The 21,812-nt window shown below is 45.4% G+C and overlaps 1 protein-coding gene across 1 annotated transcript in view; it reads right to left on the bottom strand.

Moving 5' to 3' along the window:
- Nucleotides 1–620: 620 nt before the first annotated feature.
- LOC121005863 (glutathione S-transferase kappa 1-like) overlaps nt 621–21,812 on the bottom strand; it is a 35,211-nt gene continuing 14,019 nt past the window's right edge. Inside the window, exons 2-8 of the mRNA XM_040438659.1 lie at nt 15,419–15,500; nt 10,998–11,126; nt 10,038–10,138; nt 8,094–8,129; nt 6,885–7,001; nt 3,975–4,068; nt 621–798 (exon numbers count right to left, since the gene is read on the bottom strand). Of these exons, the coding sequence (XP_040294593.1) occupies nt 755–798; nt 3,975–4,068; nt 6,885–7,001; nt 8,094–8,129; nt 10,038–10,138; nt 10,998–11,126; nt 15,419–15,500 (603 nt within the window). The 3' untranslated portion in view covers nt 621–754. The remainder of the gene's footprint in view (nt 799–3,974; nt 4,069–6,884; nt 7,002–8,093; nt 8,130–10,037; nt 10,139–10,997; nt 11,127–15,418; nt 15,501–21,812) is intronic.

Genomic DNA, 21,812 nt, shown 5'->3' with positions numbered 1-21,812 from the left:
GTGTCACCTCAATGGGAAGGTCCATCAACCTAAATTTAGAATCTGGGGCTCAGAAAACCCATGTGCCCTTATAAAGCACATTAGGGACTGTACAATAAGCAGGCACAAAGTCTACAGTCCCTTCATTTTTGGAAAGGATACTGTCACAGACCACTCCTGCCTGGAAATGTTAATGAAATGGCTTATGCCACAGTCAAGGGAAGATCTTCCAAACAGTCTGTCAGCAGCACGGTGTTCCTCCTCATTTCCAGTTGGATGTCTTCAGATACCAGAATGAAACTCCTCCAGCCACTCCAGAATTAGTGTTGCGCTGGCCTCCATGATCACCAGATTTATCAACCTGAGACTTATTTCTGTGGATAGGATATGCTGGCATGCGTCTGGACAGACCTGGACTACCTCCAAACCATCTGCCATGTCTGAAGCTCACATCGAATTGTAGTGTACAGATAAAAATTGGACAGATAGTGTCTTTTTTTGATACACAATTATTATACTGAGGCTATAATTTTGCACCATTGTATTTGAATGGCCCTGTATATACATCAAACTGTAAAATATTAAGGTGGAAATGGTGAGAGTGATACGTTTTTATTCCACTACAGTCCAGCACCATGGAGCGTGAATGTACTTTATTAATGCATTTATTTTAGCAGCAAGCTACTAGAATAAGAAATTGTGTGCACACATTATCTGCGTAGAAAACAGATATAATAGCGGTAACTGGTATACTGCTTTTTTTCTGATGAGGTTGTCACAGGTGGGATTTTTGTGGCACAGGTCCCAACCATTTTTCGCCTGCAAGAAAACACAGATAAGACATGAAGTGCATTTTCCAGTATTAAAGGGAATCTGCTACTATACATATATAAAAAAAAAAGGGAGAAAAGAAAAGAAATTAATCGCACATCCAGCTGCTATGCTTTGATCTCATCCCTGCTACTTTTGCAGAAGACAGCACTAAATAGCGCATGCGTACCGCCTCCTATGCTAACTGCTACTGCAGGAATCTGCTACTACAATGAGGCACTCTTTAAACATGGAGAACATAGCATTCTAGACTTTCAGACTACAGAATACCAATTATTTTGATGTCATTTTCTTGGTATAAATGAGTCATTTAACTTCTTTGCTGTAAGCCACATTCTAAATAAAGAGAATATTGAATATGCTAGGACTGCAAGTACAACGTTACAGGTTCCCATTAAACAAACTACTATTGCAGTGACCCGTTGGTTCACTGCTAATGGGTTATTGTTATAATGCTATGGTTCACTACTAAAATAATGTTATGTCTCACTGTTAAAATGTTCACCGAGATGCTTACTATGCACATTTAGGGGTGCAAATGGTAAATGCAACTTTACTATGCACTATGTATCCCAAAAGGCTAATGTATGGGAAGGAAATCGTTAACTGGCAGTCTTATGTTACAGTTGCCAGGAAGTTGGCTGGTCCCATGTTCCTCTAGTTAGTGAGCAGCTAGAGTAAAGACTTGTTTGGTGTGTGCTGCTGCAAAGTATGCCAAAATAGAAATTCTCCATGAGAACTTCACTCCTGAGTGGAAAACTGATACAAAATCAACTTTGCTACGTTATCCTCCAAAAGAAGGAAGGTTGAGGACCATTTTAAGTTTGTGTTTGGACAACCAGTAAAGGTAACTCTTGCCTATGGCTTTAGAGTTTACTGCATGTGGTGAGGGTTAATTGCTTCTGGTGCTTGTCACAATTCTGAGACAGACTGGCCATCCAACGTAGGACAACAACCCACAGTTGGGCATTGCATATATTTATTGAGAGGGATTGCATGCATTTGGTCAATCTGGAGGAGATTGCTAGTGCCTACAGAAAGACTCAGGAAAGATCAGCCATCTCCTACATAAAGCCTTTTGGAAAAGAGTACTTTGTGAAATACTTGAGAGCTGTGCTACTTCTCGTATTTGTACTGAAACTCTTATCATCTATTTGGTAAAAAGCAACTTTATTATAATCAAGAGAGCCTGGTCATTGGTCTCTATATACCTGTTTTTCTGCTGTTCTCCTGCTTTGCACCCTGTGGATCAACTAACATCAAGAGCACCTCAGCCACCACCAGGCAGGAGAAACTAAAGACCAGGATGTGTCCCTCAGGGAAAGAAGGGTTGCACCCCTCTATCTGCACATGACCCAGGAAGCACTGGAGCAGAGATCAGCCACTGTGAGGACTACGGCCACCCTGGCTGCCACGGCCACCACGCCTCCCCTGCACTATTACGCAGGAAGGATGGTTAGTTTTCCTACATCAGATTTCTGTACAGCACCTGAAGACTATGACTAGAAATCATCAGAGCAAACAGTGCGCAGAGAGCAGTGAATGCTGGAAGATATCAGCTCTGAAGCCTGAACAATTGTGAATAGATCACTGGCTTATGATAGCAGTTATATGTCCACACAAGTTAAATAATGCAGAGTATTAACTAATACTTTATTCTCAACATTTTATGCATTCATACAATCCATTTATTGAAAATGATACATGAAGTCAAAAGGTTCTCATCCAGGAATGTAACAATGAGACTAAGGGCTCTTTCACACCTGCGTTATTGTCTTCCGGCATAGAGTTCCGTCGTTGGGGCTCTATGCCGGAAGAATCCTGATCAGGATTATCCTAATGCATTCTGAATGGAGAGTAATCCGTTCAGGATGCATCAGGATGTCTTCAGTTCCGGTACGGAACATTTGTTGGCCGGAGAAAATACCGCAGCATGCTGCGCTTTTTGCTCCGGCCAAAAATCCGGAACACTTGCCGCAAGGCCGGATCCGGAATTGATGCCCATTGGAAGGCATTGATCCGGATCCGGCCTTAAGCTAAACGTCGTTTCGGCGCATTGCCGGAGCCGACATTTAGCTTTTTCAGAGTGGTTACCATGGCTGCCGGGACGCTAAAGTCCTGACAGCCATGGTAAGTGTAGCGGGGAGCGGGGGAGCAGTGTACTTACCGTCCGTGCGGCTCCCCGGGCGCTCCAGAGTGACGTCAGGGCGCCCCAAGCGCATGGATCACGTGATCGCATGGATCACGTCATCCATGCGCATGGGGCTCTCTGACGTCATTCTGGAGCGCCCCGGGAGCCGCACGGACTGTAAGTATACCGCTGCCCCGCTCCCCGCTCCTACTATGGCAACCAGGACTTTAATAGCGTCCTGGGTGCCATAGTAACACTGAAAGCATTTGGAAGACGGTTCCGTCTTGCGTTTTTCCGGATCCGGCAGGCACCTCCGGCAACGGAAGTGCATGCCGGATCCCAACAACGCAAGTGTGAAAGAGGCCTTACTGGTTTTTCTTTTCCGGCATAGAGTTCCGTCAAAAGGGCTCAATGCCGGAAAAGAACTGATCAGGCATATCCCCATGCATTCTGAATGGAGAGTAATCCGTTCAGGATGCATCAGGATGTCTTCAGTTCAGTCATTTTGACTGATCAGGCAAAAGATAAAAAACAGTAGCATGCTACGGTTTTATCTCCGGCGAAAAAAACTGAAGACTTGCCTGAATGCCGGATCCGGCATTTTTTTCCCATAGGAATGTATTAGTGCCGGATCCGGCATTGAAAATACCGGAATGACGGATTCGTCCTTCTGGCCTGCGCATGCGCAGACCGAAAAAAGGGTGAAAAAAAATAAATGCCGGATCCGTTTTGCCTGATGACACCGGAAAGACGGATCCGGCATTTCAAGGCATTTTTCTGACTGATCAGGCATTTTTAAGACTGATCAGGATCCTGATCAGTTATACAAATGCCATCAGTTGGCATACGTTTTGCCGGATCCAGCAGGCAGTTCCGGATCCGGAACTGCTTGCCGGATCACTCTGCCGCAAGTGTGAAGGTAGCCTAACTGTACATATATATATATATATATATATATATATATATATGTTATACTGTGTATTCAAAACATGAAACTAAGCAAAAACATGCAAAATACTGCTGAAATACTGACCCAGGCGATGTGCAAGAAGTTCAAACCGATCAGATCCAAAAAACAACTCTGGCTTTTCATTTATATGAGCCACGATGGAGGGCATTCCAAAAATCTGCAGAGCAATAAAAAAGAAAAAGTAAATCAATGTAAACAAATGCAGTAAGAGGACACATATATACATTAAATGGTGGATGAGGCAAGGCACAGGCTGTGGTGTGTCTCTGTTGATTACATGTGGTCATGACTAGCAGAGGTGCACTGGATTAATCATAAAGAAAGCAGAATTTCTAAATGAAAATGGCAAGAATTTTTTTTTATGTTAACCGAGGAATGAACAGAACACCTGGTGACCTCCACTCCACATCATCTTTTTAGCTGCACAATCTAAGATGACAGAACCACTTATCAGTCTACCTGATGAACACTGTGCATCAGATAGTCTGAGAACCTGTGCAGCCATCTTGAATGGCAGTAGAGGAGCTCAGGATCTGGCAGATCTACAGCTGACATGATGACACGGAGGTCAACAGGTACGCATAAACTTCCCCAGTTCATGTTAATTTTATTTTTTTATGAGCTAGAGGGTCGCTTCAATTTCTTTATATGACCTTGTCTTATAGTAAAGCATTTCATTGCAAACAAACCCTTTAGGCCTCATGCACACGAACGTATTTTGTTTCCGTGTCCGTTCCGTATTTTTTCTTGCGGATAGGATGCAGACCCATTCATTTCAATGGGTTCGCACACCGTGTACTATCCACATCCGTATGTCCGTTCTGTAGCACCGCAAAAAAAAAATAACATGTTCTATTCCTGTCCGTTTTAGGCATTGTTACAATAGATCAGCAAAAAAAAAAAACGGATGGTATACAGATGTCATCCGTTTTTTTTTGTGGATACACAATTTGCGGACCACAAAACACATATGGTCGTGTGCATGTAGCCTTACCCTAAGTTCACACCTGAGCGTTTTACAGCTTGTTCCTACGCGCTGTAAAACGCACAAGGAGAAACCAATGCTTCCCTATGGGAATGGTTCTCACCTGGGCGTTTTACAGCGCGTACGATCGCGCTGTAAAACGCCCGACGCTCAAACAAGTACTTGAGCGTTTTTTGGGGCGTTTGTCGCGTGTTCCCATACATAGACTTTCGGGAACGCGCGACAATGTGTGTTCGCTTGTCTCTGTATGCGCGCTTGTAAACGCCCGTACAATCGCGCATACAGAGCGCTCCTTTCAGAACGCTCAGGTGTGAACCCGGGGTTAATCTTATGCACACAAGGAGCCTCGTGTGTATCATGGGCTTCTAGAGACTCTCCAACTTCATGACAAAGTATCGGATATAGAGCAAGATGGTCATAAATTCCTAGCACGCAACATATCTATCCTAGAAGAGACTGATCATGTGATGTCTACATTTGAGTGCCTGCTTAAATGAAAATTACCATTAATGGAGTGGAAAGCGTTGGCGGACTATGAGCTGGAAAGGAGACAGTTTGCTATGAATACTAAGTTCTGAAGCACCATTGGCATCAGTAAATCTGTGCGCTCGGAGAGTACAATGTCACCTTACACCACCAGGTTGGTTTCCGGGTGTGCATTGCCAGGGCTTGCAGACGAGCGTGTGCGGATTAGGTCCGGATGCGTTGCAAATGCCTTCAGTGAAAAATGCGTGATTTCGCAAGCATTCAGTTTTGTCTACGATTGCGTTCAGTTGTTCAGTTTTTATCGCACGGGTGCAATGCGATTTAATACATTTTGCACGCGCGTGATAAAAAACTGAAGGTTTACAAACAACATCTCTTAGCAACCATCCGTGAATAACGCATCCGCACTTGCTTGCGTATGCAATGCGATTTTCACGCAGCCCCATTCACTTCTATGGGGCCTGCGTTGCGTGGCAGTATATCGAACATGCTGCGATTTACACGCGCAAGTGATGCGTGAAAACCAACGCTCATGTACACAGCCCCATTGAAATAAATGGGTCCGGATTCCATGCGGGCGCAATGCGTTCGCATCACGCATTGCACCCGTGCGGAATACTCGCTCCTGTGAAAGGGGCCTAAGTCTTCAACCCATTGAAATGCAAATTGCCATTAGTATGGCCCCCAAAAAGAAGGAGACCAAAGTTAGTTGTTATCTCCTCAGCTAAAATGAGATCCTTGTTGGATAAAGTAAAAATTTGGTCACTGGTGCTAAACCATTTTTCACCCTGTACAGGTCAAGATGCACCTAAGAAGGAGAACAATGATTGTACAACTGTAATTGACAACCAGAAATCAGGCCAATAAAATCAAACTAAAGACATGAGATGTCTGAGACGTGTGAAGTGTCACATTAAACCCAGCCCCACTCTTCCCCTAACTCTTGATTGACATCTTCACCGGCCTGCACTGAAATCAAATGCATGGCAATGAGTAAAATTGGGTTTGCCCAGCCCAATTTTTTCTATGAAATTACTGTATACTGTATTTGCCATATGGAAAAATGGAACGGAAACGGAAACACAACGGAAACAACAAACGGAACAACGGATCCGTTTAAAACGGACCGCAAAACACTGAAAAAGCCATACTGTCGTGTGAAAGAGGCCTTACACTGTGCTCCAGGCATATCACCTTCAGCTACGGCTCAGTCATGCGATAGGTACTCATGCTTGACCTTTTTACACAGATGCATGTATGGCCATTTCTCTATACATTATATTTCTGTAAAATAAAAAAAGTTTTAACTCGGCAACAATCCGAACAAAAGATTTGCGAAAGAAGTTTTCTAAAATCCATATAGAGGGAACACCAACAGGCAATATAAAAAGCTCGTAAGTAGATAAATATGCATAAAACTTAACACAAATTTGGGATATTGTAAAGATACCACAATGCCCTATAACAGAAAAGAGAAAAATATTGATTATGCTCAGCCTTACCCCATATTGCAAAGCTTTTTCTGTTGTTTCCTTCAACTTATTTTTGACTTCTGGTGAGGCGATTGTGGACAGTATTGTTTTAGCCTGATCTTCAGGTATCCCAGCTTTCTTTCCAGCCTAAACAAGGTTTGATTTTTTTTTAAAAATAACTATTAAGAATAAAAACCTTCTGTACATACTGGTCAGGCAAGGACACTCATAATGATCAATGTACAACTAGGGGTGCACCTAACCTTTCTGCTGCCTGAGGCAAAAACTAAAACGGTGCCCCTCCCAATGCCAATTTCCTAATCTAACCCCTTTGCCACAATGAAAGCGCTCATTGCCCATGGCCCTTCCTCTGCTCCCCTCTTGCCCCTACCTGGTGCTGCCTGAGGCCATCGCCTCACCTGGCCTCATTGGTGGTGCACCCCTGTGTACAACACTGCACGGGTTAAATCTGTTCCAAAATCTGAATATCCTTGTAAACACTTTGCTTAAAGTTGGACATGCAAGTTAGATCTTTTTGCGGCCAAATCCACCAATTTTGATGGGTTCAACCGTTCTTCTAACGTTTATGGGTATTAGGATTGGACAAGCTGGATTTTAACAGCCCAACACTTTTGTTCCTGGGGAGATAAGACACTGCTAGAGGTGCCTGGCAACACTTTTCTACCTTCTCTCCATTTACTACATATGCATGCTCGACCAAGCTGAGCATGCAAATCTATGGGAGGATCAGAAAAGATAGCCATCGGCCAACAGTTATTTTAAGTGTAGGGACAGCTTTACTTCAACTGATTTTATATTTTTTTTGAAGGAGGCTTTTGACAAGATCTGATCCTGCTTTTGATGCATACTGAGCTGTGATGTCACATGAATGTCTGCGGAGTGCAGGCTATTTCCATCATTTCCAAGAAGAAACCAGGAAGAATTTTACTTTGCCTTTTGGTCTGAATAGAGAAGAAAGCAACACAGACGAAAATCAGTTCAAAATAAGTAGATGAAAATGTTGACAACACAGCTCAATGACTATTGTAGATTTTAAGTGCAGTCCAAGTGAACGAGGTCCATGAGGACTAGGTGCACCACTGTGTGTGGTATATTACCATGATATGGCATCTGATATAAATAGTTTTTAATCAAAATACAACAGAGATTAAAACCCTATGTGCCTTTGTATGTACTTCAGGATGACATAGGTCCATTTATACGAAATCTTATTCTTACCTGAAGTATGCTGTCTGGTTCTGTAATGTCTTTATCCTGTAAGAAGGAAATATACTGTAGCTAAACCAGACAGATATAACAATGCACAAGAGACCATATGATATAAATGCATCCAAACAGATTGATTTACTCTATATATCTATTCATAGATTAAAAAATTGGTGCACATTTTAACCGGGCAGAACAGTACGGTTTTACTACGATAAAAAAAAAAGGTTTCGGTTTTTATCTAACTATACAGTTGATAACTGATGATATCAATGTAAGGCCTCATGCACACGACCGTTGTTCTGGTCCGCATCCGAGCCACAGTTTTTGCGGCTCGGATGCGGACCCATTCACTTCAGTGAGGCCGCAAAAAATGCGGACAGCACTCCGTGTGGTGTCCGTATCCGCTGCTCCGTTCCGTGGCCCCGCAAAAAAATATATAACATGTCCTATTCTTGTCCGTTTTGCGGACAAGAATAGGCATTTCTGCAATGGGCTGCCTGTTCCGTTACGCAAATTGCGGAAGGCACATGGGCGGCTTCCGTGTTTTGCGAATCCGCAATTTGCGGACCGCAAAAAACGGAACGGTCGTGTGCATGAGGCCTAAGGGTGTGTTCACAATGCAGTGTAGAGGATTCCATACACAATCTCTGACTGATACCTCTGCCCAAAGGCTCCCATGTTAAAAAAGAAAATGTATACCACGCAGTAGATGTTTTTAACTGGATGCCTCGGTATATAACAGCACAATAGACTACATTATTCTATACAGAATGTATATATACACTCATTTGGCTTCTATTATGTAAATTGAGGTCTAAGGAGCTGAAAGACAATGGATTGTCATTTTGTGAGAAAAAAAAAAAAAGCATTTAAAAAGAGTAATCCAGGAATTTGATATTGGGGACTTATCTTCAGTACAGGTAATCAATATCAGATCTGTGACTCCCGACACCCCACTAATCTACTGTTTGAAGAGACTGCTGTGCTCAGAGAGCTCCTGTGAGCACTGCGTTCTCTACACAGCTTTCCAAGCACAGATCACTACACTGTATAGCGGTGGTGCTTGGTCTTGCAGTTCAGCCACATTTACTTAAATGGGACTGAGCTGTGTCTAGGCCATGTGACCGATGTACATTGAGGTCATTGGCCTAGGAAGAGGCCTAAGCGCTACCGCAACCCCTGCCAAAATGATACTGATAATTAGGGATGTCCCGATACCGATACCAGTGTCGTTAGCGATACCAGTCATTTGCACGAGTACTTGTACTCGTGCAAATGTCGCCGATACCACTGCCGATACCTGATGGCCGTGCAGCGGCGGGTCCTGTGTCCCAGATTATCCGCTGTGGGGACGGCGGAGGGTCCCGTGTTGGCTTCCAAGATGCGGCGCTCCCAGCCGATCAGCGTGGGGACGGCAGTGTGTCCCAGCTGATCGGTGTGGGGGCGGGACTTCTGTGCGGCAGCTCCCAAGTCCCATGCGGTTGCCTAGCACTGGGAGAAGTTAAAGCTACTTCCTCCCAGTACTCTGGTGCATCCACATGGGAAGGATTACAGCAGGCCAGGTGGGTATGGTGCATGAAATGGAGGAGAAATTCATTTAATTTCTCTCCATTTCATGTTCAAACAGTGAATATAAAATAAGGTGTGCCCGGGCATGCTGGGAGTTATAGTTTTGCAACATCTGGAGGCACATTGGTTGGGAAACACTGTTGGTTGGTCAGTGGTCACAAAATAAATATGATATTTATTTCATTGTTATAATTGGTATCGGTGAGTACTTAAATAAAAGTATCGGTACTCGTACTCGGTCTTAAAAAAATGGTATCGGGACATCCCTACTGATAATCTATCCTGAAGACAGGCCATCAACATCCCCAATAACCCCTTTAATAAAAAAAAAACATAACAAAGACGAATGGACAGAATACTACAGCACGTGATTTTAACACCAACCTCAGACCAAATTCGTAGCCACAACTCCCGGGAGACCCTCTCAACGAACTCAGGGTGTGACATCTGAACAGCCGTCACAAACCGCATCGCTGAAAGACTCCCTGGAAAATGGACCCAAATTATAAAAAGTATTATTTGAAGTGGAATGTTGTAGTGCAATATACACCAGCCATAACATTAAACCATCGGCATAACATTGTGAAGGTCCCTTTTTTGTCACCAAATAGCTCTGACCCAACAAGGCAAGGACTTCACAAGACCCCTGAACGTGTCCTGTGGTATCTGGCACCAAGGTATTAGCAGCAGATCCTTCAAGTCCTGTAAGTTGAGAGATGGAATCTCCTTGAATTTAGCTTGCTTTTGCCATCTGTGCAATGTGGAGGCCACGTCAACACCTTAAATTTCTGTCATATTCCTCAAACCTGTCCTACACAAAAAAAAATTCAGTGTGGCATGGTTCTTTATTGTGGTATGTGTCAAAATAACATCCACATGAAACAAGGACCCAAGGTTTTCCAGCAGAACATTGCCCAGTGCATACACTGCCTCTGCTACCTTGCCTTGCATTTTGGCGCCATCTCTTCCCCAGATAAGACTACGTTCACATCTACGGCAGGTAAATCCAGTAGTCCGTTCTGGCAGAGGAATTCCGCCACGCAGTGGTATCTGTCCAGCAGAAAGCCGGCATTTATGTTGGAAACCCGCAGGATTTCTTTATATGCAATGGGATGTGTGACGATGACCACCTATGCCAGATACAGTAACTCCGCTAGTCTGTTTCTCTGCCGGAACAGACTACTGAATTTACCTGACGGAGATGTGAATGTAACTTAAGCAATGCACACACACACACGGCCATTCACATCATATGTAATGCATGGGTATGTTATGCAGCTTACATTTTGCAGTACATTGCCTATACAAACTCCCGCTCCCCTTCCCGACAAAGCAAATACTTACCTTTCTTAACCATGACATGAAAGAAATCAGTTGGTTCTCGTACAGGAACCTTATAAAACTCATTTAGCCTTTCCAAATCTTTTGCCAGGTAGGCACCTCTCTTTGGAACCATGGCAGGTGGGGAGTTACCTGTATGAGACAATGAGAGACTCATTTCAGACACTTTAGCATCACAGATTCTGCACTTGGTCTGGAGTAAACACATTTGGAGTACCTTTCAATTAAGAAGTTATTCTGACTAATCTGACTCTGTTGCTGCTACCAAGATTCCAGGCACGTGTTCCAGACCAGCCTCACTGCACCATACAGTAGACCCCTAGATGGTCGGTCAGAACACATACCAGAGATGGACCAGAGACTTACCAGAGATGGAGTTTGACCTACTCCCGCTTCATGTGCTGCTAAAATAAGTACTACTACTGATGACAAAAAATTACCAGATCACAAAATAGAATCCAAAGACTTGGGGGTCATTTACTATGACCCCTAAGCCAGAAACAGCTGCAAAAAAAAGGTTGCAAACCTGCAACCAAGTAGTGCTTCTCGCTGCCTGGACACTTTCTGAAAAGAGGGAGTGGTGGGGGCAGGGATGTTCACATTCCTAATGTATCAGCTACACCAGGTTAGGCCGGGTTCACATCACCACTTAGCTTTCCAATCTTCTGATCCGTCATAAATACATAAAAAAACAAAACAGATCCATTATTTTGAGCATCAGTAATGATCAGTTTGTGTCACTTCCATCAGAGATCAGTTATTTTTGACAGAAGAAAAAGTCCTGCAAATAGTACTTTTATTGCCGTAAAAAAATAACTGATCTCTGACTGAAGTGACTCAAACTGATGCAAATTGATGCTTATTTTTCTGTTCTTCTGATGGATCAGAAGATCGGAAAGGTGATGTGAACCCGGCCTTACTGGTGTAAATGATGACTCAGATCCACGCCAGCTAGGAGTTGGAGTAGATTTCAGTCTAGACACATGGTCTGTCAGAGGATGGGGGATATCCAGGACATATGTAAATATGATAAATCACCCCCCTTGTAAATTTTTTAGATATGGTGTTAAGCGCACCACAACCACTACAGGTGAATAGAAACATAGAATGTGTCGGCAGATAAGAACCATTTGGCCCATCTAGTCTGCCCAATACTATGAATACTATGGATAGCCCCTGGCCCTATCTTATATGAAGGATGGCCTTATGCCTATCCCATGCATGCTTAAACTCCTTCACTGTATTTGCAGCTACCACTTCTGCAGGAAGCCTATTCCATGCATCCACTACTCTCTCAGTAAAGTAATACTTCCTGATATTACTTTTAAACCTTTGCCCCTCTAATTTAAAACTATGTCCTCTTGTAGCAGTTTTTCTTCTTTTAAATATTCTCTCCTCTTTTACCTTGTTGATTCCCTTTATGTATTTAAAAGTGTTTCTATCATATCCCCTCTGTCTCGTCTTTCTTCCAAGCTATACATGTTAAGGTCCTTTAATCTTTCCTGGTAAGTTTTATCCTGCAATCCATGTACTAGTTTAGTAGCTCTTCTCTGAACTCTCTCCAAAGTATCAATATCCTTCTGGAGATATGGTCTCCAGTACTGAGCACAATACTCCAAATGAGGTCTCACTAGTGCTCTGTAGAGCGGCATGAGCACCTCCCTCTTTCTACTGGTAATGCCTCTCCCTATACACCCAAGTATTCTGCTAGCATCTCCTGCTATTGTTGTTACTGCACAAAAATGTGTTTTTTTAAATTACTTTATTGATTTTATTCTTTTCATAACTATTACTATGAACTAGCGTTTTTACTGGATCTGGCAGGGTTCAGCAAAAACGCTTCCGTTACTGATAATACAACCATCTGCATCTGTTATGAACGGACCCTTTGTTAAATCTGGGAAGGAAAGATCTTTTGGGTGGTTGACTATCAGAGGGAAAGCCCTTCTTGTCTGAGGCCTTTTCCAATAAATCATCAAGAACAGGACCAAACAAGAATTCTCCCCGACAAGGAATAGCGCACAATTTTGCCTTGGAACTGGCGTCTCCTTTCTAGCCCTTTAACCAAATAGCCTGCCGGGCAGAGTTGGATAAGGCAGAGGCCCTAGCGGAAAATCTCAACCGCAGAAGCGTCAGCTAAGAAATCCAAGGTGTTGTTTATAACAGGAAAGGAAGAAAGCCCTAAGAGTACCCCCTTTAATGTGAGCCTCTAGCTCCCCCATCCACACTTTCATGGAACTAGCAACAGATGTAGCAGCAATGGCAGGTCTCAAAGTTGCTGCAGAGGCTTCCCAATTTTTCTTTAAATAAACCTCTGCCCTTCTGTCCATTGGGTCCTTGAGCGAACCCATGTCCTCAAAGGGGAGTGTGGCTTTTTTGGACATCTTTGCTACACATCCCGTTTTGGGGCTCTATCCCAAGGGGCAGACAATTCCTCATCGAACGGATACTTCCGATTCACTGAAGAGGGAATGAAAAATTTCCTATCCGGTCTTTTCCATTCTCTGGCAATCAGCTCATGAATGTTCTTATGCATATCAAATACCTTCCTTTTCTTGGGGCCTAACCCTTCAAACATTGAATCCTGAACTGAATGCTGTGGCTTCTGATCCTCCAACCCCATCGTAGCCCTAACCGCCTTTACTAGGGAGCTAGTATTCTTCACATGAAAAAGTGGTCTCCCTGCGGCCTCGTCTAAAGAAGAATCGTCTGATGACTCCACTCTCCTTCTTCCTCCAGACCCGAAAGTATCTCACTGTCACTGGAGGGGGAGTTGTACCGGGACGGTGGTTTATCAAACCGCTAACCGACTCTCTGACTTCTTCACGTATCATTTGTTACATGATGCCCATTAAAGACAGAGTTTCCATTAACTTGCTGATACAAGCTTGACATATAGGTTTTGCCCAGGCAGAAGGGAGCTTCTTCTTAAATACACCACATCCCCGCTCCTTTACTTTGGAGGTCTTCCTGGAAGACTCCTTTGATACCTAAGCAATAAAAATGACCCCATGAGCATATACGTCAATAATATTCATGGTGGGATCAATCCCCTCTTACCCCACCCTGATACCGAAGCATCATTGGTGGTCTCAAATGGAGCTACTGTACACGCTTTTCTCACCCAACGTGCCAGTGAGCTGGCTGGGCTTTTCTCCTCGGCGCGCGCAGCCGGCGTTCCTTTCCCTTCCAGTCCAAAGCATAACTTCCTCCCACCGCTGCAACCCGGAAGTAAACGCGCGGGTCGGCGGCCGAACATGCGAACACGGCCACAGAGGTTCGCAGGAGCCCAAGAAAGTGAAGACCGTCCCAGGACCGGGAAGGAGGGCCGAAGTGGTAGGGAAAGAGAAGGGAGCCCAGACTTTTGCAGCGGCTCCCGGAGGAGAACTTACGCCGCACGGGGTAACCCTCCACATACTATATAAATAGCCGGGGCCCCCGCAGCTCTCGTTATTAATCTTTCTTTCGGCGGATCGACTCTCTCCTGCCCCTTAGGACAGGAAACAGAACTGGAGATAGAGGGGATGATCCAAAGGCGGTTCTGGTTCCTGTTTCCTGTCCTGAGGAGGTGGAGGTGGTCTCTCCAGGGGTGCTGTCAAAGGCGAGAAAGAAATGTCACAAATTATGGCGCACATATGGCATGCACCATAATGTGCATCTTTTTTTTTAATGTAATTGGCTCAATAAATGTCCCTCAAGACTGAACCCAGCAACCAGCTCATGGTCAGAGGTTCAGTTTATTTGGGTACAACCGCACAGTGTGGTTGTATTGTGATTGGAAAGGAGCAGCACTGCGTTTAAGTACTGAGCGGCCGTATTTAAGCCAATGAAAGCCACACTGTTCAGTCTATCTGCATTGTTAATGGCCGTGTGTGCCCATTAACAATGTACTGTAGACTGACTAAGCAGTCTGGTCTTCATTAGTTTAATTAGAGCCCACTCCACCCATGCAACTACTCGGTACTCGTTTCAACCGCTACAAGACCGCACCATGTGGTCGTACCCTTTATCTGGGTGATCAGCTATTACTGCTAGAGGGCTCTTTATTTGGCTAAACAGTTCCTGTACAGAGGCCAGGAGAAAATCAGTATAACATGCCGTGACAACCCTTTTAAAAGTAGTCTACTGCTAATTTAGGAGCTCATGCACACACCCATATTATGGCTTTATGGATTAGCCATATTTTTTTTTTTACATTTAGTGCCATGGGGATTTTCTGATCCCATCCTTTCAGAGCGGGAAAGGCTTTCCTGATCTCACAAAACAGGATTCAATTCCAACACCACTTCTAAGTGTACAGTTCATACATGGAAGTCATAATCATAACATTGATGATCCATCCTTAGGACCTCGGGCCTATCATACAGTGAAGAGTACAGAGTGTCTGAACTTGGAAATGCAGGTCGTTCCATGCTGTTACATACCAGTTGCATTCATTATTGCCGCAAGGTACCCAGGGCGTAATTGAACATCTACATTCCATATGTTTTTATATCGTAATAGTATCTGTAAAAAAAATAAAAATAAAGTTGAATCATTTCATAAAGAAAAGGTCCCATAATAGAAAGTTTTAGCTGCAAATTCCAAAGCTGCCTGTCATGTTATACCCCAATTGTGTAAATCAGAGGTCACAAAGTCTCCAAACGGAATGATGGTGGAGCAGGAGCGCTGCTGTTCCATTCCTATGGGACTGACCAGAGCTGTACTCTTTCCATCATTTCAAAAGGGAATTAAAGGAGTGGATCTCATTTGGAGAACTCAGGATAGGTCATTAATATCTGATCAGTGGGGGTCCAATACCAGGCACCAGGGGCGTAGCGTTGGGGGGGGGGGGCGTTGCCCCGGGCGCCACACTGCAGGGGGGCGCTGGCCACTGGCACAAGAAAATCTTAAATCGCTGTGTTTTTTTTTCTCCCCAACATACAGCGCCGCAGAGCAGAGTGAGGAGCGGTTTGGCGCGCACCCTGATCACCGGGGGCGCACGGCAGTTCACACTGATAGGCTCCGCCCACCTTCCAGGCGGGAAAGACACTGCGGAGCCGGAGCAAGAAGAAGGAGAAGATGGCTGCCACACTGCCGCTTCAGGACTAGTCCAGAGACTCCAGAGAGTTTGTCCAGAGACACAGGCAGCCTGAAAGCGACACTGACAGTGAGTGACAGTCAGTGTCACAGTGTGACTGAGTCACTCAGTGCTGATAGCCAAGCACCAGGCAGTGAAGTGCCATGAGAGCCAGGCCAAGCAGGTGGCAGTAAGGGTGCTGGTGAAGGATGACCAGAGAGACAGTACTGCCCAGAGGATGCCATCTGCCCATCTCTGCTGTCCATATACCAGGCCAGGCCTACCAGCATTACCCCTTGATATACCACCTGCCCCCCTGGTCACCCCACCTAACACTCAGGGAGACAAGTGACTCAGATTGTTAGGTGTGGGATGACCAGACGGGCAGGCGGTATATGAAGGGGTAATACTGGTAGGCCTGGTATATGGACAGAAGAGATGGGCAGATGGCATCCTCTGGGGGTTGTATCTTACATGGGACTATATGCTGGATGAGCTGAAGGGAGAGTGATGTATTTTACACGGGACTGTATGCTGGAGGGGATGAAGGCAGGGGGAGTGATGTATTTTACATAGGACTGTATGCTGGAGGGGCTAAAGGCAGGGGGAGTGATGTATTCTACATGGGACTGTTTGCAAGAAGGACTGAAGGCAGGTGGAGTGATGTATCTTACATGGGACTGTATGCTGGAGGGGCTGAAGGCAGGAGAGTGATGTATCTTACATGGGACTGTATGCTGGAGAAGCGGAAGGCAGGGGGAGTGATGTATTTTACATGGGACTGTTTGCAAGAAGGACTGAAGGCGGCAGGGGAGTGATTTATCTTACACGGGACTGTATGCTGGAGGGGCTGAAGAGGGCCATAATTATTATTATAATAATACAGAGGGGGTCATAATTATTACAATGATACTACAGAGGTGGTCATTATTCTAATAATAATAACCACCTCAGCCCCCCTAGCTTAAACACCCTTAATGACCAGGCCACTTTTTACAATTCTGCACTACACTACTTTCACCGTTTATTGCTCGGTCATGCAACTTACCACCCAAACGAATTTTACCTCCTTTTCTTCTCACTAATAGAGCTTTCATTTGGTGGTATTTCATTGCTGCTGACATTTTTACTTTTTTTGTTATTAATCGAAATTTCAGTTGTAATTTTTTTTTTTAAAAACGACATCTATATATAAATTTTTCTCTAAATTTATCGTTCTACGTGTCTTTGATAAAAAAAAAAATGTTTGGGTAAAAAAAAAATGGTTTGGGTAAAAGTTATAGCGTTTACAAACTATGGTACAAAAATGTGAATTTGCGCTTTTTGAAGCAGCTCTGACTTTCTGAGCACCTGTCATGTTTCCTGAGATTCTACAATGCCCAGACAGTAGAAAAACCCCACAAATAACCCTGTTTCGGAAAGTAGACACCCTAAGGCACGGGTGTCAAACACAAGGCCCGCGGGCCGGATCCGGCCCGCCAGACCTCCTCATGTGGCCCGCGCAGCCGCTTAGGACAGGAAACAGAACTGGAGATAGAGGGGATGATCCAAAGGCGGTTCTGGTTCCTGTCCTGAGGAGGTGGAGGTGGTCTCTCCAGGGGTGCTGTCAAAGGCGAGAAAGAAATGTCACAAATTATGGCGCACATATGGCATGCACCATAATGTGCATCTTTTTTTTTAATGTAATTAGCTCAATAAATGTCCCTCAAGACTGAACCCAGCAACCAGCTCATGGTCAGAGGTTCAGTTTATTTGGGTACAACCGCACAGCGTGGTTGTATTGTGATTGGAAAGGAGCAGCACTGCGTTTAAGTACTGAGCGGCCGTATTTAAGCCAATGAAAGCCACACTGTTCAGTCTATCTGCATTGTTAATGGCCGTGTGTAGCTGGATGAGCTGAAGGGAGAGTGATGTATTTTACACAGGACTGCATGCGGGAGGGGATGAAGGCAGGGGGAGTGATGTATTTTACATAGGACTGTATGCTGGAGGGGCTAAAGGCAGGGGGAGTGATGTATTTTACATGGGACTGTTTGCAAGAAGGACTGAAGGCAGGTGGAGTGATGTATCTTACATGGGACTGTATGCTGGAGGGGCTGAAGGCAGGAGAGTGATGTATCTTACATGGGACTGTATGCTGGAGAAGCGGAAGGCAGGGGGAGTGATGTATTTTACATGGGACTGTTTGCAAGAAGGACTGAAGGCGGCAGGGGAGTGATTTATCTTACACGGGACTGTATGCTGGAGGGGCTGAAGAGGGCCATAATTATTATTATAATAATACAGAGGGGGTCATAATTATTACAATGATACTACAGAGGTGGTCATTATTCTAATAATATTAACCACCTCAGCCCCCCTAGCTTAAACACCCTTAATGACCAGGCCACTTTTTACAATTCTGCACTACACTACTTTCACCGTTTATTGCTCGGTCATGCAACTTACCACCCAAACGAATTTTACCTCCTTTTCTTCTCACTAATAGAGCTTTCATTTGGTGGTATTTCATTGCTGCTGACATTTTTACTTTTTTTGTTATTAATCGAAATTTCAGTTGTAATTTTTTTTTTTTAAAACGACATCTATATATAAATTTTTCTCTAAATTTATTGTTCTACGTGTCTTTGATAAAAAAAAAATGTTTGGGTAAAAAAAAAAATGGTTTGGGTAAAAGTTATAGCGTTTACAAACTATGGTACAAAAATGTGAATTTGCGCTTTTTGAAGCAGCTCTGACTTTCTGAGCACCTGTCATGTTTCCTGAGATTCTACAATGCCCAGACAGTAGAAAACCCCACAAATAACCCCATTTCGGAAAGTAGACACCCTAAGGCACGGGTGTCAAACACAAGGCCCGCGGGCCGAATCCGGCCCGCCAGACCTCCTCATGTGGCCCGCGCAGCCACATGACCATGCCCCCCTCGCTCCTAATTGTACCGTATATCCTACCTAATTGCTTGTGTAGAATGCCGGCAGGCAGGCCGGGCGGGCGGCAGCGTCACTCCCTGATGTCACGTGCCTGCTCCGCCTCCTTTATGAATGAAGCAGGCGGCGCACGCAAGTGACGTCAGTGAGTGACGCGCCGGCTGCCCGTCCCGCCTGCCGGCATTATACACAAGCAATTAGGTCCTAATTATTAAGATATACGGTACAATTAGGAGTGAGGGGGGCATGTTTAATACTGGCACAGTTAAGGGGTGGGGGTCTGTGGATGGCACTGTTATGGGGTGGGGGGTCTGTGGATGGCACTGTTATGGGGTGGGGGGTCTGCGGATGGCACATATATAACACTGCCAGCCACAGATCCCCCCCCCCCGTAACAGTGTCCATCATCCACAGATCCCCCCATAAGTGTCCGTCATCCACAGATCCCCCCATAAGTGTCCGTCATCCACAGATCCCCCCATAACAGTGTCCGTCATCCACAGATCCCCAAAACAGTGTCCGTCATCCACAGATCCCCCATAACAGTGTCCGTCACCCACAGATCCCCCCATAACAGTGTCCGTCACCCACAGATCCCCCCATAACAGTGTCCGTCATCCAGAGATCCCCCCATAAGTGTCCGTCATCCACAGATCCCCATAACAGTGTCCGTCATCCACAGATCCCCCCATAACAGTGTCCGTCATCCACAGATCCCCCCATAATAGTGTCCGTCATCCACAGATCCCCCCATAAGTGTCTGTCATCCACAGATCCACCCATAAGTGTCCGTCATCCACAGATCCCCCCATAAGTGTCCGTCATCCACAGATCCCCCCATAACAGTGTCCGTCATCCACAGATCCCCCCATAAGTGTCCGTCATCCACAGATCCCCCAAAACAGTGTCCGTCATCCACAGATCCCCCATAACAGTGTCCGTCACCCACAGATCCCCCCATAACAGTGTCCGTCACCCACAGATCCCCCCATAACAGTGTCCGTCATCCAGAGATCCCCCCATAAGTGTCCATCATCCACAGATCCCCATAACAGTGTCAGTCATCCACAGATCCCCCCATAACAGTGTCCGTCATCCACAGATCCCCCCATAATAGTGTCCGTCATCCACAGATCCCCCCATAAGTGTCTGTCATCCACAGATCCACCCATAAGTGTCCGTCATCCACAGATCCCCCCATAACAGTGTCCGTCATCCACATATCCCCCCATAAGTGTCAGTCATCCACAGATCCCCCCATAAGTGTCAGTCATCCACAGATCCCACCATAACAGTGTCCGTCATCCACAGATCCCTCCATAAGTGTCCGTCATCCACAGATCCCCCCATAAGTGTCCGTCATCCACAGATCCCCCATAACAGTGTCCGTCATCCACAGATCCCCCCATAAGTGTCCGTCATCCACAGATCCCCCAATAAGTGTCCGTCATCCACAGATACCCCCTGTCACTACTAGAGCTTTGAGACGTTCTCACAGCTCTGTTTCTCCACCCCTGTGATGATGTCACTACTAGAGCTTGGAGGAGTTCTCATTGCTCTGTTTCTCCGCCCCTGTGATAAGGTCTTTACTTTCTGTTTCCTTCCTCCCAGCTGTTCCTCCTGTGTTTTGATTTCTCTGCCTTTAAATCACCCCTCCTCCTTTGTAGGGAGCGGATTATATTTCTCATTTGAGTTGTATCTCTTGCTTGAGTATCTTCACTTGTGTGCTATCATTTCACTGGACCTGTGTTCTGCTGCAGCAAGTACTCCGGATATTGCCAGCTGTCTTTGGATCTGTCTTCACTGCGGCTGCAGCTCCTTCAGCTAAGTGTGCAGACATTGTAGTGTTTCTGTTTGTTTTCTGACTGGATCCGAGGCGACCCCGGGGCCGTCCATATACTGAGCAGGGCACCGGTGGCCGTGCCCCTTCCACTATTGTAGGGGTTACAGTGGTCATCAGTCTTAGGTACGCGGGCATGCCTCGTTCCACCATTTGGATCTGGGCATGTGCTTAGCAGCATAGGGAGAGCTTTGAGGGTCTGACAGGGGTCACCCTTTATCCTCCCTAGTTTGGGTCCGGTCAGTAGCTCTATTTACTGTGTATGCTCTTGTTGCTCACATACAGCCGTGACATTATAATCCGCCAAAACCGTCCTTTTTGACATGGATCCGCTTTCTGGCCTGGTTGACCGCATGCAGGGTCTTTCTTTGGAGGTAGCGGATCTCCGTCAATCTATGACTCAGCTTCAAGCATTGGGCTCTGCTCCGGCCCATGGAGTCTGTTGCGATCCAAAGGTCTCACTTCCGGAAACGTTCTCCGGGGGCAGTGAGAATTTTGTTCGCTTCAGAGAGGCATGCAAACTCCATTTTTGCTTGTGTCCTCATTCCTCTGGTAATGAGGAGCAGAGGGTGAGGATTGTCATCTCCCTGCTCAGGGGTAATGCTCAGACTTGGGCTTTTTCGCTGCCATCGGGGGATCCCTCCCTTCGATCCGTGGAAAGATTTTTTGTGGCCCTGGGGCAGATATATGATGACCCGGATCGTGTTGCTCTGGCCGAATCTAACTTACGTTTTTTATGCCAGAACAAACTGTCTGCGGAGCTTTACTGTTCTGAATTTCGGAGATGGGCAGCTGATTCAGGTTGGAATGATGCTGCACTCCGGAGTCAGTTCTGTCATGGTCTCTCAGAGAGATTGAAAGATGCGTTTGCTTTCCATGAGAGACCAACGTCCTTAGAGTCTGCCATGTCATTGGCGGTACGCCTTGACAGGCGTCTAAGAGAAAGAGACGAGACCTCTCTGTCCAGCCATTGTCAGTCTAGGGGCAGTGGT

The sequence above is a fragment of the Bufo bufo genome, chromosome 6 (genome assembly GCF_905171765.1).
Source record: "Bufo bufo chromosome 6, aBufBuf1.1, whole genome shotgun sequence".
Taxonomy (NCBI): domain Eukaryota; kingdom Metazoa; phylum Chordata; class Amphibia; order Anura; family Bufonidae; genus Bufo; species Bufo bufo.
Note: the sequence above shows the minus strand (reverse complement) of the source record. Positions and strands in the feature narration are given on the sequence as shown.